The sequence below is a fragment of the Trifolium pratense genome, linkage group LG5 (genome assembly GCF_020283565.1).
Source record: "Trifolium pratense cultivar HEN17-A07 linkage group LG5, ARS_RC_1.1, whole genome shotgun sequence".
Taxonomy (NCBI): Eukaryota; Viridiplantae; Streptophyta; class Magnoliopsida; order Fabales; family Fabaceae; genus Trifolium; species Trifolium pratense.
The window spans coordinates 22,890,575-22,906,216 of NC_060063.1; the positions used below are offsets into that span (position 1 = coordinate 22,890,575).

Sequence of the window (15,642 nt, forward strand, 5' to 3'; positions counted from 1 at the left end):
CCTTCTCCCGCTCAAGATTCTTAACTTTCTTTCTCCTAGGAAAAGGCATCCTAGCATATGGCGATTCGTCAACTCCTTTACCTTTCTCAACCTTCTTACTCTCTTTTTCTTTTATCTCACTCTGTTTTTCAACTTCTTCTTTCTCATCCTCACTAATCTCCACTTCCTTAGACAGATTTTCATTTTCTACTTCTCCCTCACGTCTCTCATTTTCAACTTCAACTTCTTGCTTATTTTCAACTTCTCCCTCATTGACCTTCTTTTTCAAGGGCTTCTCCACAGCTGGCCTTTCCGGTATCTCTCTACTCCTCAAAGTGATTCCATTGCAAGTTTCGTTTTTCGGATTATCATGAGTGTTTCCACCGAAACCTCCTTGGTTTTGCAACATAGAAAACTGCCTTGACAACTGACCCATTTGCACCTCAAGATTCTTGATAGAAGCTTCATGATTCTTGTTAGAGGTTGCTTGACTCGATTTCATCGCTTCAAAGTTGCTTTGGGTCATGAGCATGAACTGATTTAGAGTCTCTTCCATCCTTGATGGAGGCCTTTGCTGCTGTTGCGGTGCACCTTGACTTTGCATACCGTTCCCCCATCCGGAACCGTTGTTATTGTTGTTGTACGGCTTCCGAAAATTGGCCAAGTAGCGAGCCTCCTCTGAACCCTCCGGGAAGCATCCGCCATTTGGGTGGTCCTGCAAACAAAAATCACAGCGCACATTGTCAATTTTACCTATTGGAGAAGTTTGGACTTGCGGATTGGACAGCAGCTTCATCATTGCTTCCATTTGGCTAGTCATGAGCTTTTGCTGCGCCAATAGTGCTGTTTGAGTATCCAATTCCAACACTCCGCCTTTCTTTTTGGCTCCTCTATCATTAGTAGCTCTATACTCGTTTTGAGCCATGCTTTCCACCAATTCTCTTGCTTCAGTTTCGTCACGGTTCTTCAACGAACCACCGGCTGATGCATCAAGTATCATTCGCGTTTGAGCCCTCAAACCTTGGGTAAACATTTGCATCTGATTGTGGCCATCGAAACCGTGATTCGGACACCTTTTAAGACAAACTTTGAACCTCTCCCAAGCATCATACAACGTCTCACCATCCGCTTGTTCGAAGTTGCTAATTTCAGCCCTTCTTTCTAGGAACTTATGAATAGGAAAGTAACGATCTAAGAACTTCCGCTCCAGCTGTCTCCAAGTCTCAATAGTTCCGGCGGGTATCGTGTCTAACCAATCTTTAGCACGGCCGGTGAGAGAATGCTTAAATAACCTAAGTCTTTTGTCCGATTCGCTCACCCCCGGTGGATCGGTATAGTCGCATGCTTCATAGAAGTGAGACAAGTGTAAATTCGGGCATTGAGCTTCCGAACCTGAATAAGGATTCTCTTTTAAGGCGGAAAGGACCGTGTTCTTGATGTCGAATGAGACAGGATTCGCCGGCTGAAAGCCTTGATTTGCCAACGCGTCATTGTCTCTCCTCCCGTAATCACCAAGGGTACGCCTTGGCGGTTGAGGAACCGGTGGAACCTGTTCTTCCTCCATTGTTGCTGCAGTCCTTTCTTGACAGTCCGGTGTATCCCTTAGCAAAGCTGTTCCCCTTGAAGCTTGGGCTTCCCTTGTTGCCTTTCGAATTGCGCGAGCTGTCTTTTCAATCTCTGGATCAAATTGCAGCTCTTGAGGACCTGTTCTCCGCATGCACAATGAAACACACAAGTAGAACGCTCCGGGAGAAAAATATAAAACAGAAAATAATAAAGAAAACACAGAAAATATGAACACTATTGCCTAGTTGAATCTATCACAATCCCCGGCAACGGCGCCAAAAACTTGATGGAATATTTCGCAAGTGCACGAAAACCACGTAGTAATAAAAATATCGATCCACAGGGATTGTGTGATCAAACTAATCGAATTGTGTTCATAGACATTTTACAGAAAATACACATAAATTGGGGGTATGTTGAGTAATGAATTGCTAGAAAACGTGCTTTGATATAAAGGAAAAGCGAGGTAGAATCATCGGAATCATCTAGTCTATAGCTAAACCACATGCAATCTACTATGTCGTAGGAATTTACTCAAGTGTTCACAACTAGAGCGACAAATTAGTGAATCGCAATCTCTTGTCAAAATCCACTCTATTCGTTGTCGATACTCCCCCGATCTCTCGGGCGGAAGCTACCTACAACGAATGATATTAACGCGCGTCAATCGTTCGCTACACTCTATGCCTCAATCTCTCGACCGGAGACACTCGACTGCTCAATACAATTCAGTTCAGAAATTAAATCAATACTCTCGCACGTGACTTAACTCGAAATCATTATAACACTAATGAAGGATTATAAAGCATTAAAAACAGAATTGTATTGGATGAACACTATAAAAAGAGTGAATTCTTACAACATTTGCAGATTACATTCAGTTGAACTACATCCTAAACTATCCTAGATTCTACCTTCAAAGGAGTTTAGCTCCTCATCGTGCTTCGTTCGCTTCCTCGCTTCATCGCCATGGCTTGTGGATCCATGCTCTCGACGTGCTTGGAGCTATCCTCTGGAGTCTTGAATCGCGATCTGGAAGTTCCAAAACCAGAATGTAGATCAATTTTGCAGAATTTTCCAACCAGAAAACAGAATTATGCAGAAACTATATATACAGAAGGCAACCACGCCGCGCGCCAGATCTACCACGCCGCGCGTGGTTGCAAATCCATCAACTACGCCGCGCGTAGTAACAGAATCACGCGGCGCGTGATCAAGTCAGAGAGCAATCTTCATCTTCATCAAGGCTTCACGCCGCGCGTGGTACGGCATCACGCGGCGCGTGATCAGAGTCACAATCTTGGCTCTCTGTGAGCTCCATCACGCGGCGCGTGATGGGCTACGCCCCCAGCGTAGTGAAAATCATTCAAATCCTGCAGTTTTTCCTGTTTTCTTGCAAAACAAGTAATCAAGCTAATGGTTAGATTTCTCTTATATTTATTGCTAAAAACCTACTAAAATGTATCTAATGTTGCTAAAATAGGCATGGATTAGAGAGTGTGACGATTTGTCATCACGTACATACACTGGTCAAACAACATTCATTCATTTTGCTTGCTCATTACATATATTCTAACAAAACAATCAACAATGACTCGTCTAATTAGATTCTTCTAGATCACCCCAAAAAAGCATGACTAATCTCTTAAAATATTTGATGCATCTTGAGCATATTAAGCCTATATTAAATCATTAAGGTGTGAGTTTCCAATGGTCTAACTAAAAAAAGTAATAGTTAATATATTGAAACTTAAAAATATCATTCATTTTGACACTGTATTTTTTTCCTTCAAAAGTAGTAACTCACTGTTGGATGGAAAGACTCAAACGAGTAAAAGAAACTTTTTTTTTTTTTTTACAATAACTCATAAAAGAAACTTGAAAATCACTAGTGCTGAATTTATATGTTATTGACCCTCAACACAACCAAGTGACAGAAAATTTAAATGTGTACACATTATACATTTAATTCGTTTTGCTGTTTTTGACGGATTGATCATTTTAGTACTGTTAAATATGCTTGGATCTCATCCCCAAAAGTTAGCTCAAAGGGTGAGATTGCCCTCCCCTCACATATTTATACACTTCACATCCCGGGAACCTAAACAACGTGAGATTTCAAACAAACTCTAACATCACAACTAACACATTCAACAAGTACAACTTTATTGTTTGTCTATTTTCTTTTTGGTATTTATTGATTGTCTATTTTTATTTAAATGTTTAGCTTTTTTAGTTTTTCGCTATCAGTATTCGGTCCACTAAACTGTCTAATCAGGTTCGGGAGTTAGTTATGTCATTTAGTGGTTCCAAGTTCCAACCCTCTCCCGATCTCAGTTGCGGGGGATCGAACCGCAGTCCTCCCTACCAACTTTCCAGCCGTCAATCACTGAACCAACTAACGATTGGTTTTAAATATTTAGTTTTAAAACAAGGAAACTGCATGTTGCGTCAAAAAAAAAAAAAAGAAGGAAAATTTTAATATTTGATTTAAAATGAAGTTCAAAAGCACAAAACATTTTCCCTCTTCCCTTTCAATAGTGAGTTATAAAAGAAGCTAATATCGCATTGACCAGACATGAAGCCATGAAGGCAATGAAGAAGGTGATTTTCAGTTTTTCACAATGTTGAGTTATCCATTTTTACCAACACACAAAGGTAGCGAAATTCTTTTGATAAGATATTAGGCTCATGTTTTTTAAGTTAATAGTTTAGTCTTTTTAAATTTGCTAACTTAGAAACAAAAGTGCAATTAAGCTTAACAGCTATTACGAAGCTTGGTTGCCAAGCCACTTCGATAAAGCGACCGGAGTGCTTTCATCAAATGATGCATATGGCCGGGCTGAGCCATTTCCATCCCAAGCGGTGGCCCGATTTGGCCGATTTTCAGCAAGAAAACTATATACTGCTTACATATATATTGCGTAAAAAAAAAAGTTTACCTATATCGATTGACATATGGTACATTTCCTAATGTATATATGTAGACCGTTTAAAAAAAATGTAATATATGAATAAAAGTGTCAAAAAATTGGTGAAAATATATATTTCATCAAGTCCTATATATAAAAAACATGTCATTTTTTAGATTCATTGTGAAATTAATATATTTAGACTATATTAATGTATCTACATTAATTTCACAATAATTAAAAAATGACATGTTTCTTATATATAGAACTGGAGGGAGTATATTATTACCATTTATGTCTAATATTTCTTAATTTATCTTAGCTGTGGTTGGATAAAGCACCTAAAAATATTTAAACAAAAGATAATGTTTTTTTTTTTTTTGAAAAAAATGTTTTTTTTTATTCAGTAGTCTAGTGGTTAGACTCTTTACTTTTACACATACACACACTATAAATATAGAGAAGTGATGAATGTGAAGTTTAAATTCACCTCCTCCAATAATATTTCTAGTAGCTACTAATTGAGCTATTTTTAATAGGACAATTTACAATGAATTTTATTAATTTTCTCATATAGTTGGTAATTGGTAAAAATATTCAATGCGATGGTAATAGAACTATATCATACATAGCACCTAATTTTTCATCCGAAATTTAGTATATTTCATCAAGTCCTATATATAAGAAACATATCATTTTTTAATTCATTGTGAAATTAATGTAAATAACATGTCATTTTTTAGATTCATTGTGAAATTAATGTATTTAGACTATATTAATGTATTTACATTAATTTCACAATTAATTAAAAAATGACATGTTTCTTATATATAGAACCGAAGGGAGTATATTCTTACCATTTATGTCTAATATTTCTTAATTTATCTTAGTTGTGGTTGGATAAAGCACCTAAAAATATTTAAACAAAAGATAATTTTTTTTTTTTTTTTGGAAAATTGTTTTTTTTTATTCGGTAGTCTAGTGGTTAGACTCTTTACTTTTACACATACACACACTATAAATATAGAGAAGTGATGAATGTGAAGTTTAAATTCACCTCTTCTTCCAATAATATTTCTAGTAGCTACTAATTGAGCTATTTTTAATAGGATAAATTACAATGAATTTCATTAATTTTCTCATATAGTTGGTAATTTTCTCATATAGTTGGTAAATTACAATAAATTTTATTAATTCAATGCGATGGTAATAGAACTATCATACATAGCACCTAATTTTTCATCCCAAATTTAGTTTATGAGGTAAACTTGTCGGTAGCAAAATTTTGATGCAAGTGATTATTAACAGTATATATGTATATCATGCAACTATTATATGGAACTTGGTCTTACTGTGTGCTAGATTCAAAGTCATTAGTATCAAAATTACTTATTTGGTTTGAAGACATTATAAATAATCAAGTTATAATTAATTAGACGGCAGATATAGAAATTGTTTCTTATATATCTAGACAGGTAGGTGTCATGCACTTAATGTTGTACAAATATTTCTTTCTCAATCTTCCGCATAAGTTTGAAATTTTGAGGCCCAATGTTAGATACGAAGACTATTAGCTAGAAAGCATCAACATCTAAATGAAAGGATTATCAAAAAACAAAAACATCACAATGAAAGATCTCTCAACTACACGTACTATGATTTTCCACTATAAATAGACCCTCCTTGCTAGCATTCCAACAAAGCACTAAACTAAAGCATACATATCCCTAGCTTTATTTTTTTCTTTCACATTGTCGAAAGATGGCCAAATTTCATAAACATGTAATACTAAGTGTCTTTTTAGTGTTGATGATAGGAATAGCTGAGTGCCGCAAACTCAAAAAAGAAGAATCCCTAGAAGGCATTGGAGGTGGAGGAGGTTTTGGAAAAAGACGTGGTGGTGGTAAAGGTGGAGGAAATGGAGGGGGTAATGGTGGAGGCCATGGAGGAGGTGGAGGTGGATCCGGTGGAAAATTTGGAGAAAGTGGTGTTGGCGGTGGTGGCCACGGAGTCGGAGGTGGTGCTGGAGGTGGTGGCAGTGTAGGAGGAGGAGTTGGTGCTGGTGGAGCCCATGGAGTCGGTGGTGGTGCTGGAGGTGGTGGCGGTGTAGGAGTTGGAGGGGGTGCTGATGGTGGAGTCGGAGGTGGAGTTGGTGGAGGCCACGGGGTTGGTGGTGGTACTGGTGGAGGCCATGGAGTTGGTGGAGGAGTTGGAGGTGGTGCTGGTGGAGGCCACAAAGTCGGTGGTGGCGGTGTAGGAGTTGGAGGTGGTGCTGATGGTGGCGTTGGTGGAGGCCACGGGGTGGGTGGTGGTGCTGGTGGAGGCCATGGATTCGGAGGCGGTGTAGGAGGAGGAGTTGGAGGTGGTGTTGGTGGTGGAGCTGGAGGTGGAGTTGGTGGAGGCCACGGAGTCGGTGGTGGTGCTGGAGGCGGAGTCGGTGGTGGAGATGGTGTTGGAGGTGGTGCTGGTGGTGGAGTTGGTGGAGGTCACGGGGTCGGTGTTGGTGCTGATGGAGGCCATGGAGTCGGAGGCGGTGTAGGAGGAGGAGTTGGAGGTGGTATTGGTGGTGGAGCCGGAGGTGGAGTTGGTGGAGGCCACGGAGGCGGAGTCGGTGGTGGAGATGGTGTTGGAGGTGGTGCTGGTGGTGGAGTTGGTGGAGGCCACGGGGTCGGTGTTGGTGCTGGTGGAGGCCATGGAGTCGGAGGCGGTGTAGGAGGAGGAGTTGGAGGTGGTATTGGTGGTGGAGCCGGAGGTGGAGTTGGTGGAGGCCACGGAGTCAGTGGTGGTGCTGGAGGCGGAGTCAGTGGTGGCGCTGGTGTTGGAGGTGGAGTTGGTGGAGGCCACGGGGTCGGTGGTGGTGCTGGTGGAGGCCATGGAGTCGGAGGTGGTGTAGGAGGAGGAGTTGGAGTTGGTGTTGGTGTCGGTGGTGGAGCCGGAGGTGGCGTTGGTGGAGGCCACGGAGTCAGTGGTGGTGGAGGTTTTGGAGGAGGAGTTGGTGGAGGCCATGGAGGTGGTGGAGCCGGTGGTGGTGTAGGAGGAGGATTTGGTGGTGGAATTGGAGGAGGAGTTGGAGGTGGTGCTGGTGGAAGAGACTAAATAATTTAAAATCCATAATAAGAAAATCTTATGTTGCCATATTATTCATGGATGTAGCATGCAAATATGGTTTAAATAATATTAATTAAATAAAATTTCAAGTTTTATGATGCTCATCAATGCATGTACGTATAGTCAAATTAATATGATCAGTGAAATAAGTCTTAGTTTTATTAAGATATTCTTATATTTCCAAATGATTGTTATGACTAAATTATTATATTATATGCTTTCTCTTATGTTATGAGAACTTAATTTCTACAATACATGAACATATAAGGAACATTAAGCAGCAAACACAAGAAGTGGCATGTTTCTAATTCAATACAAATCAACCTTGTGTAACACATTAACAAGTGAAACAAATTTTCATGACACTTTATCCCATTTCTTTAACAACTTAGGCCATAAAATACATATTATAAAGTAAAATATATAGTGCCATGACAAATATATTGTGAATTCTTTTCCTTTAACAACATTCCAACTTTGCAACTCTAAGATTCACTCTTGATCATATATTCATATCCATATGAGAATTGTACACAACATATTATATGATTTACAGATATGCTGGTAACCAATTCTTTCCATCAATGTAATCAATAGCTAAAAATGGAGCAACTTGTTCATCACTTAGCTGCCTTGCCCAAGGAGCTCTTCCTTCTGTTCTAGCTCCAGGTCCATGGCATTTATACTCGGCATGATAAAGATGTCTATAGTTCAACAACAAAAAAAAAAGCAAATATTAGGGTTTTCATAAAAATATTAAAAAAATCGAGTCAGCAAATTTTGTTTAGAGAAATACAAAATTTTTCACTTAATTAATCGGTCATTGAATTGTCCATGAAGTATCAATTTAGAAATAAAAATTTGATTTTGCAAAAGTTGTAAAAAAATAAAATAATTGTCAATAAATTTAGTGACAAAAAAATCAGAACGAAATTTTAGTGACGAGAAAATTGGATGAGATTTTGTAAAATTTTGATGGCTAATATTTTTCTACTAGAATTGTTGATGATTTACTTACTCTGTGGGACCATCATAACTCCAATTGGTCCAACCTTCTGGGACAATGGAATTGGAGAGGTATGAGTTAGCAAAAATAACCCTAGAATAAGGACCTTTAGCCCTTCCTAAGTACACACCACCAATACCATAAACTTTGCATTTAATAAATATATATCCACACATCTCACGTTCATTTTCTCTACTTGCAGCTGTAATTGACCCACGAATTGTTATTCTTTTATCATCAACCACAAATATCTCACAACTCTGCATAAAAAAAAAAATTATAAAATTAATCAATATTAATTTTTTTATTATCGTATATTATTTTACCAATAATTAATATTATGAAATGTGACAAAATGAACTCACATGGAAATGTGATCTGGCACGACCAAATATGAAATCAATAGAGCCTTGAATGTAACATGACTCATAATAATGTCTACCTTTGTAATCAAAGAGTGTGTTATGTGTACTATAAAATGCACAATGGTAAAATGCTATTTTATCTGCTGCCACAAATGCTGCCACTGATTGATTTTGTGAAGTATATGCAACCCCTGTAGGTGCATCATTCTGTAATGCAAAAAAAATTAAATTAAATTACTTCTTTTAATTTAGTAATAAAATAATAATAGTAGTGTCCCCGTGAATTTAACTCAATTAGTAGATACATTCTATTTCATATGCAGAAGTCGGAGTTCAAACCATGTAATTTTAGTGTTAGAGACGTTAAAATTAGAAATAATAAAATGTTTGTAATTCAGTTGTTGCTGAGTGTTAGAGACGTTAAAATTAGATAATTTAATTTTTTTCATCTCTAAATTTCTTATGGTAATTTAACATTTTTTTAGTATAGAAAAATTATTAGAAATTATCAAACCTTGAAGCTAATTCCAAAGGCAATGAAGTCAGGGGCTTCAGCTTTGAAGGTGGCAGAAGCTATGTTGTCAGATGAGCTTTCAGACCAAACAATGGCAGTTCTTCCTCTTCCATTCCCTCTCAAGAATATGTAACGCTTAGTCTTTGGTATGTGCACTTTTTCTCTTCACATTATCAAAATCAAAAAGTAATTAATTAATAAATTAGATAATATCCTAACATAATTAACTTGATATGTAATATAGTTATTGTTTGAAAGTACTTTTATTAAAAAAAAAAATTAGCGACATAAATTAGTGGCAGAAAAAAAAAATGAAATTTCTCTGTAATTTCTCCATCGCAGAATTTTGTGACGGAACCAGGAATCAGAGAGAGTTCATATTTTTTTTTTTACTAAATATTAACAATGTAATTTATGTTTTTTAGAGCATAATATGATTAATGGAGTTTTTATTGTTGAAGATATTAATGAGAAAATATTGATAAATATAAATAGATGTTATGTGAAAAATTTGTACCTATATACTCCTTTTCTAATATGAACAATGACCCAATGAGAATTTCCTTCAGGAATTGAATCAATTGCAGCTTGAACTGATTTAAATTCACCTTTTCCATTGATATCAACTATAATAGTGCGATTAGTTCCTATCTTTTTTGTTAACATAGGAGAGTCTATAACATTTTTTACATCAAAGGCAAGAGCACAATATGGTAAAAAAAATAAGATAAAAAAGAGAATTTTCATTGTGAAAATCAATGAAAATTGAAAAACAAAGAGACAAACCACAAGAAAAAGAAGTAATGTTTTGGAAGAGGTGATAATTTGTGGTTAATTAGGAATTAAAATTTGAGGTTTCTTGGTTTAAGTTTTTGTGAGACACAAGTGAAATGTGAGGTTTATAAAGTGCAAATAGATTTATTTATTTTTGGAGTTAAGGTGTTAGGAAGATAAAATTGTACGTTAATAAATTAAAGAATATGGGTTGGTTGCTCTATATTGGAGGGTGTCCATAAGTTCGATATTTTTGGTTGCATGTAGTAAGTATTTTTGTAGCAACTTTGTTAATTCCAACGCTATAGTTTTGTGATTTGTTGGAACAATGGAACATAATCAATTATTAACTAAATGCAAAAATACATTAATTGGTTATAACTTAAATAAGATAATTGTTGAGAAAATAGGGAAAATACGGTGGCTATATATCAAACAAATTATTGTTTTATAAAACAAAAATTACGTTGGGAATTTTGTGGTTAAAGGATATTTTGCTGTTAGGGCTTTTGAGTCTCGAAGTTTACCCTAATTTTGATGAGCCTCTAAAACACAGCTCACATAATTTATCTTATCATAAATAAAATATTAATTTGTAATTTCATAGTGAATTAGTGATTTGAAAGAAAAAATTTCATGTAACCCTTGTCTAGAACTTCGCGTGCATAGTTTCCATGCATTTAAAAGAAAAGAAAATTCATGTACAAAATAAAATAAAGGTTTGAAAACTTTCTTTTTTCCATATAAAATATATATATACAAGTATAAAAAGTATTCTTTCTTATAAGTTTAATTTATTTTTTATAAAATCTACTAATTTGTTTTAAATTTTAAAGTGACTAAGTGAGGTATCAAAATTTGAAGTTCAATTAATGTTTCTATCAACTTAGTTATGTTTACGAGAATTTTTATTTTTAATTTTATATTCTTAAGTAACTTAGAAGATAATTTTAAATTTAAAAAGAAAAAAACAGATTTGATGACATAGTTTGTTGATGGCGGCTCACTCAATTTATTGATTCTAAAGGGTGTTTTCCTCTTCTTCATGCAACTGCTTCTTGGTTATAATTGTTGTGTGTGCCCTGAAATTTCAAAAGTCGGATTTTCTTTGTTGTTTCAGCACTGCCTTTTGTGTGGGACGCAGGAGTGTTTGCGTGGGGCGCAATATTGGTTGCAGTCTTCATGTTTTGTTGATGTTGTTTGCGTGGGGTGCAGGACAGTTTGTGTGGGGTGCGGTAAAGGAAAACTCGACGCAAATGTGGAAGAAAATCTGGATTTGAAGAAAATCTTGGAAAAATAAGGATTTGAAGAAAATCTGTGTTGATTCTGTTTCAAATTAGAGAGCATATTCATTCCCACTTTTAAGACATATATTTTTCTATAAATAGAGGTTGCTATTTGCATAGAAAAAATGAGAGAGAGAGAGGAGAGCAAGGATGCAAGTAGAGAATTCAATTAGGATTTGACGCCACCAAAAAGGCTAGGATTTTAGAGAGAGGATAAAATAAATTTTCTCTTGGTATAATTCTAGGGTTGGTCAAAGGGTTATTGTATTCATCTTGGGAAACACTAAATCATTGAGTCTTTTGGCTACAGGTAGAGATTCGAGAAAATGGTAGAAATATGATTGAAGGTTAATTCTTGTAATAACTTTTGAATCTCATTGTAACCAAACTCATTGATTTAGTGGAACGAGGAGCTGCTCTCTCCCCCAGAGTATATCATTTTTGGACCGAACTGAATAAACAAATATCGTGTAGTTTTCTCTTGTTCTCTTTCTCCTTCGCTTGATTATTTTATTTACTCCACTCATCAAATATTTTATTGGTGTGATTTTTTAAGCGAATTCACAGCAATAACTTATAAGTATATATATACTAGTATGTTAACAAATTCTAGGGAGTTTGCATCGATAAAGCTCGAGTATTTTCTCCTAACAATAAATCAGTACATATGTCATGTAGTAAGATTTTGGACCTCCTAAGTAATTAGTCACAGAAATTCAGAAATTCGATCTTTGATTTCTCTATGTATAAAAATAAATTTGGTTGAAAGGCGGAAAATTTATCTTGTGTATCTCACATATTCTAAGAGAGATTAGTCACTACTAACCGGTATATCATGATTTGGTAAAATAAAAGCTTGGGTCTCTTCTACTTCTACTTTTTTAAGTTCTAGTAATTAAAAGCTTGGGTGTCCAATTTGTGCTTCATGTTTTTATAGTTCTGCCCTTTGTCTAGAACTTCAACCTCAGCTGAACCAACCTCTCAAAGTCTAATTTTTCACCATTTCGTATTGATTTTAGAAAACCAAACAAGGAGGTTCACAAATGGATACATTATTGGCAAGTTTATTTATTTATTTATTTATTTTCCTTTTTGTTACTTGTATGATTTTGGATTTTATTTTTCAAATGAATTTTGTACTACAACACAGGTCAAAAACTATGTATCTGTTTTGTACTTACCACCTTACTTGGTTCATGTTAGACATATGTGTGTGTGCTTGAGCTAGTGTATGTGCAGACCTATTGTTGTGTGCAGCAGGCCTAAGCTGGTGGGCTTGGCTGGCTTGAGTATGGGCGCGCGCGTGGCTTGCTTAAGGCCCAAGTTAGTTAGTTAGCTTGTTGTTTGTTTGTTGTAACCGTTTTGTACACTTTGTTCTTTGGCTATATAATGCCTAAGACTAGTCTAATAACATCAGAGATTCCATTTGCCTCCACATTTGGTATCAGAGCCTGGTTGAAACGATCCAGTCAGTTGTAACAAGAAGTTAGTTACAAAAGATTCATCGCTCGTTTCTTTCTTTCTTGCTTGAAGCTTCCATGGCGGATTCAAGTAACTACCTGCAACCATCAATCCCTCGATTTGATGGTCATTACGATCACTGGTCAATGCTTATGGAGAATCTACTGAGATCCAAAGAGTATTGGAGTCTCATCGAAGATGGCATTGTTGTAGCTCCTGCAGGAGCATCGCAAGAACAAATTCAACTTGCAAATGAAAGCAAATTGAAAGATTTGAAAGCTAAAAACTTTTTGTTTCAAGCAATTGATAGATCCATACTTGAAACGATTCTTGCAAGAGGAACAGCTAAAGAAATTTGGGAATCAATGAGACAAAAGTATCAAGAATCCACCAAAGTGAAGAGAGCACAGCTTCAGGCATTGAGGAAGGATTTTGAAACCCTCAATATGAAAACTGGTGAGTCCGTTGAAGAGTATTTTTCAAGAACCTTGTCCATTGCTAATAAGATGAGTAGTCATGGTGAAACTGTGACACAAAGCATGATTGTTGAAAAGATCTTGAGATCTTTGACACCAAGATTCAACTATGTTGCTTGCTCAATAGAGGAATCTAATGACACAACTAGTATGACAGTTGATGAACTGCAAAGCAGCTTGCTAGTTCAAGAACAGAGAATGAAAAGTCAGAAAGAGGAACAAGAACAAATTCTCAAGGTATCTAATGGGGGAAGAGGCTATGGTGGTAGAGGAGACAATTCCAATACTCAGAGAGGTCGTGGCAGAGGTAGGGGAAGAGGTGGAAGAGGTGCTAAGATCAATAAAGAATCAGTAGAATGCTATAAATGTCACAAGCTTGGGCATTATCAGTCTGATTGTCCAAGTTGGGATGAAGACAATGCCAATTATGCTGAGTTTGATGAAGGGCAAGAAATTCTTCTGATGGCACAAACTACAATGGTCAATGAGTCTCAAAATTCTAGTGAAAAGCTTGAACTGTGGTTCTTAGATTCAGGCTGTAGCAATCACATGGTGGGAAACAAGAATTGGCTATTCGACTATGATGATTCATTCAAAGACTCAGTGAAATTAGGTGATGATTCAAAGATGAGTGTTGAAGGAAAGGGTAATCTGAAACTGTACATTGAAGGTTTTACTCAGATCCTTACAAATGTATATTTCTTGCCTGGCCTAAAGAACAATTTGCTTAGCATTGGTCAATTACAACAGAAGAATCTGACTGTCATCTTCAAGAATGATACTTGCAAGGTGTATCATGAAGAAAAGGGTTTGATAATGGCCACTCATATGACTCAGAATAGAATGTTTGTAATCAAAGCACCTGTGATAGTTCCCCACTGTATGAAAGCTTCAATAGCAAGTGACACTGCTCTATGGCACCAGAGGTATGGTCACTTAAGTTTCAAAGGTATGAATGCTTTGCATCAGAAGGAGATGGTTATTGGACTGCCAAAATTGAAAGAACCAGATGATAAATGCTCAAATTGTATGAAAGGCAAGCAGCAGAAACTATCAGCACCTAAGAAAAGTTCATGGAGAGCTAGCTCAAAATTGCAATTGGTTCACTCTGACATATGTGGACCAATCAATCCTGAGTCAAATGGAAAGAAAAGGTACTTCATTACTTTCACAGATGACTTGAGCAGGAAGACATGGACTTATTTCATGAATGAAAAATCTGAGGCCTTGAGTATGTTCAAAAGGTTCAAAGCACTAGTTGAAAATGAATCAAAGCAAGTGATTCAATGTTTTAGAACTGATAGAGGAGGTGAGTACACTTCTATTGAATTCAATGAGTTCTGTGATCTCCATGGTATAAAAAGACAACTTACAGCAGCTTACACTCCACATCAGAATGGTGTCTCTGAGAGGAAGAATAGAACTATTATGAATATGGTCAGATGTATGATTGGTGAAAAGAGTATTCCAAAGACATTTTGGCCTGAAGCAGTGAATTGGTCTGTGCACATACTTAATAGATGCCCTACCTTTGCAGTGAAAGATATAACATGATGTATGGAAGCAAGCCATGGACACTGAAATTGCAGCCATTGAGAGCAATGACACCTGGGAGCTTACTAGCCTTCCTCCTGGAGCTAAGAAAATAGGTGTCAAATGGATTTACAAAACAAAATACAATGAACAGGGAAAGATAGATAAATACAAAGCAAGATTGGTTGCTAAGGGATACTCTCAGCAGTATGGAATTGATTATAATGAGGTGTATGCACCTGTGGCCAGATGGGACACCATAAGAACCCTGTTAGCAATAGCTGCAGCTAGAAGCTGGTATGTGTATCAGCTTGATGTGAAAAGTGCTTTCTTACATGGTGAGTTAGAAGAGGAAGTCTATGTGGAACAGCCATTAGGTTACTTGAAGGAAGGGAAAGATAAGGTGTACAGATTGAAGAAATCTCTCTATGGTTTGAAGCAAGCTCCCAGAGCTTGGTATAGCAAAATAGAAGCATACTTCTGCAGTGAAGGCTTCATGAAATGTGCTCATGAACATACATTGTTTGTAAAGAAAGAAGCAGAAAACAAAGTGATCATTGTAAGTCTGTATGTTGATGATCTGATATTCACAGGTAATGATCAAGAGTTGTTTGAAAGATTTAAGACTTCAATGGAAAACAATTTTGCTATGACTGATCTAG

General features: G+C 36.5%; 2 protein-coding genes across 3 annotated transcripts; one reads left to right on the plus strand and one right to left on the minus strand.

Moving 5' to 3' along the window:
• The first annotated feature begins 6,023 nt into the window (after positions 1 to 6,023).
• On the plus strand, positions 6,024 to 7,730 carry LOC123884602 (glycine-rich cell wall structural protein-like). Of its 2 annotated transcripts, XM_045933738.1 has the most exons (2): positions 6,055 to 7,185; positions 7,366 to 7,730. In XM_045933738.1, the coding sequence occupies exons 1-2, from the start codon at positions 6,219 to 6,221 to the stop codon at positions 7,551 to 7,553; spliced, it is 1,155 nt and encodes a 384-aa protein (XP_045789694.1). In that variant the 5' UTR covers positions 6,055 to 6,218; the 3' UTR covers positions 7,554 to 7,730. The 2 variants fall into 2 exon arrangements, with proteins under 2 accessions (XP_045789693.1, XP_045789694.1); XM_045933737.1 differs by having other exon boundaries at positions 6,024 to 7,730.
• A 385-nt stretch (positions 7,731 to 8,115) lies between these two features.
• On the minus strand, positions 8,116 to 10,200 carry LOC123886265 (probable pectinesterase 67; the record flags this gene model as incomplete). Its single annotated transcript, XM_045935598.1, has 5 exons — positions 8,116 to 8,269; positions 8,584 to 8,831; positions 8,937 to 9,143; positions 9,451 to 9,613; positions 9,968 to 10,200. Coding segments are annotated over 5 exons (1,005 nt in total), but the record flags the coding sequence as incomplete, so codon positions are not given.
• Between the last annotated feature and the right edge of the window lie 5,442 nt (positions 10,201 to 15,642).